This window comes from Cyprinus carpio, chromosome A1 (genome assembly GCF_018340385.1).
Source record: "Cyprinus carpio isolate SPL01 chromosome A1, ASM1834038v1, whole genome shotgun sequence".
NCBI lineage: Eukaryota > Metazoa > Chordata > Actinopteri > Cypriniformes > Cyprinidae > Cyprinus > Cyprinus carpio.
The window spans coordinates 7,836,320-7,849,578 of NC_056572.1; the positions used below are offsets into that span (position 1 = coordinate 7,836,320).

At 34.2% G+C, this 13,259-nt stretch overlaps 2 protein-coding genes across 3 annotated transcripts in view; one reads left to right on the plus strand and one right to left on the minus strand.

The window, feature by feature from the left end:
* LOC109083127 (protein ELFN1-like) overlaps positions 1 to 13,259 on the minus strand; it is an 82,464-nt gene that overhangs the window by 23,553 nt on the left and 45,652 nt on the right. The window lies entirely within an intron of this gene.
* LOC109063886 (UDP-glucuronosyltransferase 2C1-like) lies at positions 8,046 to 13,064 on the plus strand. The gene is made up of 2 exons (XM_042734671.1): positions 8,046 to 8,288; positions 11,124 to 13,064. Exon 2 carries the CDS (start codon positions 11,129 to 11,131, stop codon positions 12,698 to 12,700), a length of 1,572 nt encoding a protein of 523 aa, XP_042590605.1. The 5' UTR covers positions 8,046 to 8,288; positions 11,124 to 11,128; the 3' UTR covers positions 12,701 to 13,064.

Genomic DNA, 13,259 nt, shown 5'->3' on the forward strand with positions numbered 1-13,259 from the left:
AACATTTTATCTTACCACTTAGAGTTCTCCTTAATAGCAGTAAAAGTTTTTAGCTAAGAGTTTTTTTCTTAAAACCTATTCACAAAGCTGCTGAGATAAACTTTTACTAAGGAATAGACAAAAGTCTTATGCTAAGACTAAGGGCATAACTTCACTACTCCTAATGTTAAACAATTTTAGGAGGTAATTTTAGTGCTGAAACGCTTTGTGAATTACTCTTAGGACAAAATTTAAGAGTCCTAAATTTAGGACTGACACAGCCATTATTTTTAAGATTTTCTCCTAAATCCTATTCCATCCATTTGGAATACATAAATTTGGTGAAGAAACAATTTTCACTCAGAAATTGATTGTAAATTTTACAAATAATTACAAAGGAACAGGTAACACACTGCGTTATAAAAGAAATTTTGAAGTACAAAATAGTATTTTTTATTATCAATAATCGTTAAATTTACATTTTTGAAAAATTTTACAGTGCAGTTTTAGCATAAACTAATAAACTTAATGTGATGCATATTTGTCAGTCATAAATAAAACAGCTAAGAAAACATTAACTTTTATTAGTACTATTACATAAATCTTACCTGTTTATGGACTTAATTCAGAAATCATGAAAATATAATCCCACAGTGATACACAGGTTCAAAAGGGCTTTTTTTTTCTAAGCATTTTGCCTTCTAATTTTCTAGACAAGCAAGGATGTCAATGCTTCATAATAATATAATAGTTTGACATGAATGGAATTGGGTATTGAACAAAGTCTGGTGCATACAAATGCATTATACCATCGTAATGCATTGCGTTTTATTTATTTTCTACATATGGATTTGTTTCAAGCAAAGGCCAGAGATCTTACAGTACACACAATATCTATTACCAACTATTCCCCCTCACTGTGGATCTATAATGAAATGAGCAGCCATATAACAGAAATCATTTCCACCGCATGCTCGAATAAAAGCCTTTGTAGAAAATCTATTGCAAGTCATGGTACAGACACTGCACGTTCATCATGTTTGCATTTTTTTGAAATGATGAGATTTAACAAATCCAAGAGGGGTTATAAGCACCAATGCATTCTGTGGCCTCTGGATTTAAATATTACACTGCCTTTACAATGAGTTCAGAAAGACAACATGCCAAGACACCTTTCACCTCATTCGTCAAAGTTCTGGAAGCATTCCATGGTAAAGAATCTTTTTTCTAATTTAGATCTTGCATGGCAACAATGTTACAATTGAAGATTCCTGTTCCTTTAATGGCTGTTAAATACTGAATTATTGAGTAACGATTGACTGTAGCTCTAAACTACTGTAGCATCTCCTAAGAAAGATATAGTTGAGATTAATTTATGTATTTATTTGGTTGGTTTTTGACAAGGTAAAACTCTGCTCTGATCCACCCATCTGTGTGGCCTACATACAGAACCTGCTATTTCTGAAATCTGCTCTATTAAGTCACACTGACCCAGGATTGTGAGGCCTCTCAGGAATATGCCCTGTGGCAATCTCTCTTTCTGTCTCCACATCCTGACACCTTTATAGTGATACACACACAAAATAGGCATCACCATGAGAGTTCACAGATCTGTGATGGCAACCATTAGACAGGTTTGAATAGCCCTATCAAAGTCTCTGACAGAATCACAGCAGATTCATGTTCATGGGAAACTAGACCATTTGACTTTTTTTCATTCTTTCTTTCTGGATGTGGTAGCTAAGGGGTTTTAGGTGTTTGATTGTATAGTTATGCATTTGTAAAAATGTTCTGTGTGATTGATAGGCATTTTTTACTACCCAAGACTCTAGAATCTTTAGAACCTAGTCAAATTTTAAATGTCAGCATGTAAATGGTTTGTAAAACATCTGATGGCACTTGTACTGACGTTTAACTACCTGCTTGCATTGCATTGGCCACCTATTTCCAATTCCTAACATTGGAAAACATCTGTGAATGAAATGACACAAATGAATCAAGAACGTCTTAATATCTTATTTTTCTTCTCAAGAAAATTGAACTTGTCAAAAGATGTTCAAGTAAGACAAACAGGGAACATTCTCGAATGTTCTTAAAAGGTTGCTTTAACATTCTAAACATTCTTCTAGTAAGGTTAATAGAACATTTGTTTGAAGTTATCTCGACTTTAATTACATTCTCAGTATGTTAGCACAAAAAAAAGAAAAAAAAGCATTTTATACATTGGTCATGAAACAATTCATCTAACATTTTTCTTGGTTGTTTAATCATTAAAGGAATATCTCATGCACAAATGAAAATCTCCTGAAGATTTTCTCACCATTCAGGATGTAGATGGGTTTGTTTCTTCACTTTAACACATTTGGAGAAATGTAGCATTACATCGTTTGCTCACCAATGGATCCTCTGCAGTGAATGGGTGCCGTCAGAATGAGAGTGAAAACAGCTATAAAAACATCACAATAATCCACAAGCATTGCACATGATTCCACTCTATCAGATGACATCTTTTGAAGTGAAAAGCTGTATTTGTAAAAACAAATCCATAGAAAAGGCTTTTTAACTTTAATCAGTCGCTTTTGGCCAAAATACCAGTTCACAATCCATTATAACGCTTCCTCCAGTGAAAAATTAAATCTCCTGTTGTCCTCTCACATCAAAATCCACCAGCATATTTGTTTTTGGACTGTTTTCACTTGTAAACAAGTGCTTGATCTGTCCACATTTCTCTCCTGATACAGACAAGATTACTTTTTCAATGGAGAAAGCAATATCATGGATAGAGGGATTATAGTTTAACTGGAAACTGCAGTTTGAGGTTAAAAATGTCTTTGTGATGGATTTGTTAATTACAAGATTATTATTAGTTTTTCACTTCACAAGATGTTAATTGATGGACTGGAGTCGTGTGGATTACTTGTAGATTGTTGTTAATGAGCTGTTTAAACTCTCATTCTGACGGCACCCATTCACCTCACAGGATCCATTGGTGAACAAGTGATGTAATGCTGCATTTCTCCAAATCTGATGAAGAAACTCATCTCGAATGGCCTGAGGATGAGTAAATTTTCATACAGTTTTTGGGTGAATTATTCCTTGAATAGAATAGAAAGGCTGTATCTCATGTGAACATGAATTCAGGCACAGTCAGAGACATTTGATATTGATCAACAACAACAATGTATTAAAGTAAGCAAGCATGCATCTTTGTTGTAAACAGACCATCAGTGGCCATTATAAAATATGTGCTTGCCCTGTTTTTTTTTTTTTTTTATTTATTTTTTATTAATTATAGCAGATATTGTACATAGTGGCATGCAGGCAACAAATTAATATAATAAAAATAAAAAGTGAGGTCTTTTTCAATCTTCTCTAAATTGTTATTCCTGTATAAGCTTGCATGATTGTTTCACATTAGGGATAAAGGATGATTGCATACAGAATAAAACTTTTTTTTTCTAGTGAACGGTGTGAAGGCTTTTTTATTTATTTATTTATTTATTTTGGTGGTGGTGCATTCTGGGAAATTCAAGGGAGGAAACGTTTCAGTGCATTGGAATGGTTTTGACAATGAGGCAGCCCTGGAAATATTAGCACTCTTACTACAGAACTAGGCACTGGACTGATACTGATTAGGAATGAGATATTTTGTCGTCTTTCATTCCAACCATCCATTCATCCAAATGAAATGAGAGATTACTGGGTGTCAGATTCAGATCAGATGTTTTATCATATTACTCTATGTGAGTTGTCTCACTTTCTCAACTCTACACTCTCTCACTCTCTGTGTTTCCCCATCCACTGACTGTTATTTTGTCCTTTTAACTGTTAATTTAAGGAACAGGGTGCTTATGGAGAGGTGTCTTTCGGTACAATTAACTTGAAATACTGTGGTACATTACTGCCATCTTTTCAGTGACCTTAAATAATGTAAACTTTCTTCAAATTAATTGCCAGGTTAATGAGTTCGAAGCAGGTTGTGCATTTCGGTAAATGGTTTCTAGAGTGCCAGCAGGAGGAGAGTGTATGTATCTATTTGCTCGAAAAAGGTTTTACCTTCAAGTTCACATTTTTCATTCTCAATAACTTTAACATTATTGTATTTGGTAATTTGCTTTTGTATGTGTGTGTGTGTGTGTGTGTGTGTGTGAAATCTTTCCCAACACAGAAGTCTATTGTATGGCTTCAGGAGAAGTAGTTAGAAGTAGTCATACGGACATAATTGTGTTTTTTCTCCTTTTGGGAGCTTAACAGCTTGTGGTCACTGTGTAGAAGTTTGACTCATTGGAAAAATAGGCCTCAACCTACATTATCGATTAATTAAGTATTATTTTTGCATGGTTCCTTTCACAATACAATGTTATGACCTCGAAACACTGCCAGAGTAAACTTTTTCATTTTTCAGAATGAAATTTCTGAACTGCTGTGATACATACAACAACCAAAACAATAAAATATTGCCTTAATCACTTTCATCTGTTTCGAATAAAACAAAATGCACTTTTAGTACCACTTGCTGGACATTGCACGTTGAAAGTCTAGCAAGTTGTGCAAACAACATAATATCATTTTGCTGACACAGGGGTTTGGAATAATCTTGAGTAAATAATTACAGAATTAAAGTTTTTTTTTTGGTAGACTGTCCCTTAATGTGCCTTGTTGTTATTTTATGGATATACGAAGAGGAAAGAATAGGGGAAGGCAGGACGTACGAGAAAATACTGGCAAGGACAGGACTGGATGCATTTAAATTTCTAAGCAGGGCAGCATGTTTGAATCCTTGTTTTTTCCACGTTTGAGAAAAATACTGTCAAGCAACTTACTGTATTTTTGCTCTTTATTCTCTCACTCTTATGTATTCATCTCTTGGCCATTACATTGCAGTGACCCAGAAAAGGATACAATTGCATCAGTAAGACAGAAATTACCAAATTCAGTTTTAGTAACCTAGTAGAACACAGGGAAAGCACACATTTGAACAGATGCTGGAGTTGTGCCGACAGTGTGTGTATGCTTTGTTTGTTTTGTGTGAGCGATACTTCACGGAGTGTTCTGCAGTTTATTTCAAGGACCTCCTGGTTACATCACCTGTTTCAGAAATCAATGGGTGAATAACCAAACACTCATATATATGTATCATTTGTATTCCATTCACAGTAGGATTAGGCAGGCATTCGGTACACTGAGCACTACCCTCTGGGGTAGCATGGGAGGAAGTACTGCAAGAAAATACTGGGCAAGGCTCAAGTTGTCACTTGTGGTATTAATGTGTACAATTTATTAATTGCAATATAATCCACTAGTTTGATAGTTTAACCTTTCTCATAAATAAACATGATTTATATTCATTCTATAACCAGTTTTCAAGAGTTTATGATTTTTAGATGTTGTACAGTATGCATTTTTGATTTTCTTTATGAAAAATATGAAAATGCATTTACATTAACATTGAAATCAGCCCGCTCATTTTGACTGCATGGCACAAAAAAAGATGACATGGTGTTCTGGTAAACAAGCACATGGAGAAGCATCAGATCTGTTGAATACACAAATGAAGCATCAACCACCCGCCCCCAACCAATTTTACGCCACTTGGAACCTTCCACACACCAGCAGAATCTTAATCAACAGAGGTTACTGCAGATCGTGCCGTTTTAATTGATAGCCAGGGATGCCAGCTGAATTTCAAGCTTAGTAACCGATAGTATCACATCACGGGAAATGAGTGATACCTCATTATGTCAAGCTATCAGGAGGAGAAAGCAGAAGTACAGAAAAGAGATTAATATAAAATACAAAAGTAATGATGGCATGCAGTGGGTTCTCCCAAAGAGAATTACATACTCACTGCAAAAATCAGTTTCTTAAAAAGAGTATATATATATATATATACATATATATATATATATATATATATATATATATATATATATATATATATATATATATATATATATATATATTGGCTTGTTGAAACAAAACTGCATAAGATATTAAGACTTGTTTTCAAAAAATATCTTGAATTAAGTTTATTTATCCTACCCCTCTCTCAAATTGCCTTTTTAAAGCATAAATTTCAATAAACTTGGTCAGATTTATGCTTGAAGCAAGAAAAGCAATTGCCAGGAAGGTAATTTGCCTAATTTTTTCTTAAAATGTTCTTTTTCAGGAATGATTTTATTTGATTTGTTTTTTATTATATTGTTTTGTGATTTATTTCTTGTTGAATTTATAGTATATTGTCTTGTGTTTTCCTTTATATAAGCTTTTTTGGAAAGCGCCTTGAGAAAGCAACTTTTAAAGGTGCTATATAAAATAAATGTATTATTATTATCAAAATATATTGTATGAAAAGAAGCCTTAAAATCTTATGCCCTTTTTTTCCTTAAGTAAATATATCTTCCTTTTTTTCAGTATGTTCAGATGTTGTCTTACTGGAATACAACATATAAAGACTGATTAAGAAATGTATTTATGTATTATTATTATTATTATTAATTTACTATATTATTACAATGTTTTGGGGTTCAAGTAATCATAACTTAATTATTCTGCAAATAAACCATTTTGTGACACAAGATGCTTCAGTGGGTCTTTTATTCAGGCAAATAATCACAAAGAGTCAATTAGTAATGAGAATTAATAATAATAATAATAAGTTATTATTTTATGGTTGAGCATCACTTAGGAGACCATGAGGGATCACCAAAACCATAACATAATTTCATGTCAAGGGGCAAACCCTAAAAATATTGGGAGCATATGGCAAAATAAATAAATAAATAAATACATAATAAAATAATAATAAATAGATAGGTATAGTGGAGGTATAGTGGTCATGTCAAAGCTCATACTCACTTGAAGACTACAAAGAATAGGCTATTTGTTAAATGATGTTGAAGTACATGCTCAAACATTACAGTGTGTGTAAAAATCACTCAAACTTTATAGAAAGTTCAGAGTTTTCCTACATTTATTTTCTTTGTACCACATTTACAAAGAATCTCTGCATCTATATGATTAATAGATGTGTCAGGCTTTCTCATGAAGTAATCTCATTCACTTTATGAACCTGCATAAACCAACACTAAGCAGAATAATGGAGCTGTTCAAACTTGCTATGGTTATTCTTCAGATCAGAGATATTATTCATTTAAAGTTGAATTCAAAACATTTGTATGCGTGTAAATGCATGCAACTCTAAGATCTACAGACAAATAGTAAGTTGAATGATTTCACTATCAGAGTTGGGAAGGTTACTTTGGAAATCTAATAGGTTACAGATTACAAGTTACCCTATTTAAAATGTAATACATAGTGCAACTATTTCAATTACTTTATTAAAGTAATGTAACTGATTAAATTTGATTACTTTTTTATTACTTTTCTAAATTTCTAACACATTAATCATTTTGAAACATTTAAAGCACTGTTAACCTTACAGTAGGACTCAACACTCATTACTGTCAGACTTTCAGAATCTTTCATCATTTGAATTAAGATTATTATTTATTTTTAAAGTACATCCTCCACAAAAGCACCGATTTTTCTTTGAGATCATTCTGAAGTTAAATACAGATTTAAAACCATAACAAGAAATAGTTTAATAGCTATGATACTGTTTTTGAAATCAAATCTTTGCATAGCTATGACGGGAAACACAGGCATCTAACAGTTAATCTTAAAAAAAAAATCTAAAAAAGATTATACTTAATAATAAATAAAACAGTTATCGTATAAACGTGACCTATTCTGAGTCCTAAACTCCTGAAATATTGGTGTCTCATGTTTTAGTTGTGTCAATTTATTTTGGGGAAGTAATTGATTTTTTGTGTATTTGTGTGTTGGTGTTGTTTTAGAGTTTTTGCGCACTTTGTAATCTTTAACATTTTCATAAGTAACTGAAATTTAATTACACATTTTTTTTCTCAGTAACTGTAACTGATTACAGTGAAATTTTGCAATTAAATTACGTAATTCCATTACAACACTGTTCACTATAGTGACTAGTCCTTTTATCAGGCCCTCCCTAACCTTTTATGTAACCAGAACCATATCCTGTAAATCTGTCATATCACTCAGACCCAGGCAGATAGGGGAGACGCTCCGGGCACTTAAAGAGGAAATAAGTTAGGCTACTGGCTGAAGAACAAAAAGCATAACGCGATTGTACTTTGTTATCTGAGGAAAACGTTTAAATAGTGTAGGTTAACGAATGTTTTACTTAATATAGTGTTTAAGTAAAAGGCTGGTAGGACGGAGCTGTTTGGACGTTGTGGAAGTTTTGGGGAAATCTGGCATTCACGCCGGTGAGTTCTGTAGTGACTTTCTTCTGACCCATGTTTAATTAGTGTATAGCCTAATGAGAGAAAGTTTTTTACTAACGAAGTCTTTACAAAGTGACTAACCGTGTTATAATGCAACTATGCTATGTTTTTTGGTGGTCAGTGTTAGGCATCTGAAATAAATGTTTTGTGCACTGCTTTGGGTCGTGGAAGGTGTTAAGCTGCTTTTAATTGCGCTGCTTTGGGGTTTAGTTCGCAAGCGCAACGATGATTTTGAATGAATCTTTGAATTAAACGAATTGTTCTCGAGTAATTTTATGCACAGACTCTTTCCTTAGCCGCAGTCTCCCCTGTTCACCCGCATGACTGCTTTCCTGTCTTGTTTTGAAAGAATGAACCATAGAACGAATTAATGCATTCGGTGCGGGCTGTGAAAGAGCATCCTTCATCCCAATTCACATAGTATCCACAGTTAACAGTATTGAAGATTACTTATCTATAATACTATTCAGGGAGGATATTAGCATATGTGAATTGGATCGCAGAACAAGAAAACTCAGCGGTATTGAACGAACATCATGTCATCAGTTCGTCATGTATTTCAGTTTTGTTCACATCAGTGAAGAAATGGGAGGAATGTGTAAAAATGACCACATAAAGTTAAATTCTCTAATTTGTGGGAAACATTATGCTGCTTAAACACTTGATTTGAAGCCTCAGTGCAGTCCATCGACTGCCTACATTTTTTTTTTTTAAACACTTGCTTAGGGAATACAAAAGTGAAAAACATATGCCAAGGAAAAGAGCCAGGGGTTCAAGGATGGCCAGACAATCCATAGACTGCATACACTTAACAGCACACAAAAATACTTGTTGCCACCTACTGGCGTAAGCAACAGAACACTTTGTGAAAAGAATGTAAGCAGAAAGAAATAAACGCTGAACGATTCAAGGATGATTTATTTCAGAGAACTAAATAGAATGAATCTTTTTAGCGAAGAGTATAAGATACAGCATTAATCAAAATCGCCAACAATATTGCACTGTTCAAAGAACACCAAGAACAAGTGGCAATTATTATTAATTAGAGAAGAAGAGAGAGAGAGAGAGAGAGAAACGAACACAACATCCAAAATTAAGGTCTGGATTATAAAATAAATAAATGCATTTTATGAGGCTATATAGCCCATTAACTAAACATAATAAAACATTCTCAATATTGTCTCCTCATTGTCACTGAAATATCAACCTGTTGATCTGTGTTTCTAATCGAACACAATTAGGACCGGAATACTGTTTTTGTACAGTACATGTAATTAATAAAAACTCAGTTGTGCAAATGTTTTGTTGCAGGGGCAGCTGGAACTTTAGAAACAGAGAAGCACAGAGTCTGCTATCAGTGGCAAAAAGTGTACTTGGATATAATTTATTTATAATCATTTTGGTGTCTGTAATTATTCTACAAAGCAGCGCCTCACCTAACAAGTTCACAGTTAAGGGAACTTTACAATGCTGTATATTTTCAAATTTTTAGAAATGCCCAAGGCAAAAGACAAAACTATAAACTAAAGACCTGAAACTAAACCTAATGCTTTACTCCCTTGGGTTTTGGCTGTGAATTCTTCCCTCATTGGGCGTGAGTAAAGTTGAAATATCACTCTAGCTCTTTAGGTAAATACCCTTTACTCCTTTAAGAACATGAACCTTCACTCACACTCTGTAGTATAGACATGCAATAGTACCGTTAAAGGGGTGAACAGCAGGGCCAAAGAAGAGTAAACTATGACTTATGTTTCAACTTGACAATGATTTAGCATGTCATGATTTCAAAGCAGAAAATATTAGAAAGCTTATATAATAAAACTGGACAGGCTTCCAGAAAAATAAATAAACAAAAATAATTAATTCATTATATATTATCCCATGTAAAAAACAAAACAAAACCATAAAATAAAATAAAAAACATGATAATCTCATATACTCCAAGTAAATCGATGCTGCAGTGAATCAATGGCCATGGGTTCTTTTTATGAACTGATAAAATTATACCTTGTAATTAATGTAATTTGCTTTGGATAAATGCATATGCCAAACACATAAATGTAAATGTTAAGTAAAAAAATTTTAATTTGTTAGAAATGTGGCAGAGATGGAGATAGAGGGGTTCTGATACTGTACCACAGTTGTAACATTAAATTGTAGTTCATTACCTTCACTTGGAAATGCTCTTTTCCCTACAAAAGACTGAATGACACTTCGCTCACATACTATAGTATTTAAGTGTCTTGTCATAAAATTTGAGTTTGAAGGAGGGTAAGCTGCGCTTGTACATCTTTGACTTACCTTACACTCACCAAAGGCTGACCTGGTTATGATTTTGCAGTCTACATTTTCAGGGGTAGGAACATTTCTTGATATAAAAAGCATATAGATCTAGGAGCAAAACCTTAATGTTAACCAGACTTATTTGACTGTCAAATATAAAATATTTTTCTTTAAGCTATTTCTCCAAACATGAGCAATATATTTTAATTTTGTCTTGAATCTTTTATTCTTTGATTTTTTTAGATGACATGAACACATATATCTTCCAATTAGTGCAACTTTCCTGTCCCAAAGATTTATTTTCAGACCATTTTGTCCAAAAGTGCATTTCAGAAGCAGAGTTTAAAAGTTCATTGATAGTAGTCACATGCAATGCCCTGACAAAACAATAGTAGAAGATAAAACATATACATACAATATGTGTGGTAAATGCTTGATATTGATTATTATGTGGTTAATAATGAAGATGATTTACATGCTCTGCTTGTTTTAGGTCTTTCAATGAATCACTTTTGATCCCTTGCTTTACTACAGGTGTCATGAACGGAATCTTGATAGCCCTTCTGCTGATGACTGTCCCAGTTGTACAAAGCGGGAAGGTTCTTGTCTTTCCAGTGGATGGCAGTCACTGGGTCAACATGAACATTTTGGTGGAGGCACTTCATGCCAAAGGTCACAATATTACTGTCATTCGGATGTCAGACAGCTGGTACATTAAGGAATTCTCACCTCACTACACATCAATAACTATAAATTCTCCTGGAGGATTCGATGAAGAATTCTTTGAGACATTTGCATTCAGACTTATGAAAATTCTGAGGGAAGGTTCCGTCTGGGCTCGTCTGAAGCTTGAGATAGAGATGTGGCAAAGTACTTTTGAGTTGACCAAAACAGAAAGTGAGATGATAAACAATATGATGGAAGACAAGCAGCTAATGCAGTCCTTTAGGGATGCCAAGTATGATTTGCTCCTTACAGATCCACTCTTGTTTGGAGGTGTTCTTTTGGGTCACTTCCTGAAACTGCCCATTGTTTACAACATTCGTTGGACGATGTATAGTGAAGCTCATTTTGCAATAGCTCCTTCTCCACTTTCTTATGTTCCTTTTCCAATGGTAGAGTTATCGGATCGCATGAGCTTTTTTCAAAGAGTGAAGAATGTAGTGATGTACACTGTTGCTGAAGCTCAAGGTGCTTTACTCTTTGCTCCACATTATGATGCACTTTGCGAACGGTTCATTGGCCCAGGAGTGTCCTTCCTTACCTTAGTTCGGAGTGCTGATCTGTGGCTCCATAGAGTTGATTTTATTTTTGAATTCCCACGTCCCACTATGCCAAACATCATCTACATGGGAGGCTTTCAGTGCAAGCCATCTAAGCCTCTTCCACAAGATCTGGAGGACTTTGTGCAGAGCTCTGGTGACAATGGTGTCATCATTATGTCCCTGGGCACTCTCATTGGTCAGCTTCCTAATGATGTGGCTGAGGCAATTGCTGAAGCTTTTGCAGAACTTTCACAGAAGATCATCTGGAGGTACAAAGGAAAGAGACCATCTGCACTAGGAAACAACACTTTAATGATGGACTGGATGCCTCAGAATGATCTTCTGGGTCATCCTAAAACCAGAGCTTTTGTGGCACATGGAGGTACCAATGGAATTCAAGAAGCCATTTACCATGGGGTACCAATCATTGGATTTGGGCTGATTTTTGACCAGCCTGATAATCTTGCAAAAATGAGAGTACGGGGTGTAGCCAAGAATGTAGACTTTGCCACAGTGGATAAGGACTCCTTCCTTAAAACTGTCAAAGAGGTCCTTTATGATCCCTCTTATCGGGAGAACATGCAGAGGCTCTCAAGGCTTCACAAGGACGTCCCAGTGAAACCTCTGGACAATGCTATCTTCTGGACCGAGTTTGTCATGAGGCACAAAGGTGCCGCTCACTTGCGCTCAGAGTTTTACAAAATGCCCTGGTACTCTTATCACTCTGTTGATGTCATACTGTTCCTGCTTTCTGCTGTGTCACTCATAATACTGACCATATATGCAGTAATCAGATATTTCTGCTGCAGAATATGTTTAAGAAAAACAAAAAACAAACTTGAATGATTTTTTTTTTTTAATTCGGGTAATAAGCAACTTCAGGTTAGGCATTTTCTGTACATTAATGACCAAAGCTTCCAGTCAATATGATAATCATTTCATATTGTGATTTATAGATGTTGATTTATTGGTTTGTGCACTTGTTTTATTTGTATGTTTTATTTGTGTTATTTGTGTTATCAAAAATGAATTATGTCAGGTCTATCATGGTTTTTATTTATATTAACTTGTATGATGTTGTTATCATTTAGGTTTTTCTTTCCTTTTATGTTATTATTTCACCATGCTGTGCATGACCTAAAGGTGTATTGAACATATCTGAATTAAACTTTTGAGAAAATAAATAAATAAAAAAATTCTAAATTTGGAATAGGAATGCACGATATTGGATTTTTGCCAATATTTGATATGCCGATACTTTTTAACTAATTTTGGCCGATACTGATACCGATATATTTAATTTTGTTTAGAAACAACACCAAGTCTCTCCTGTGCAGAAATTATAAGCAAACTATTTTACATTTTGGTTAGTTTTTAACAAGAACTTATTTGTTAGAATTAAATA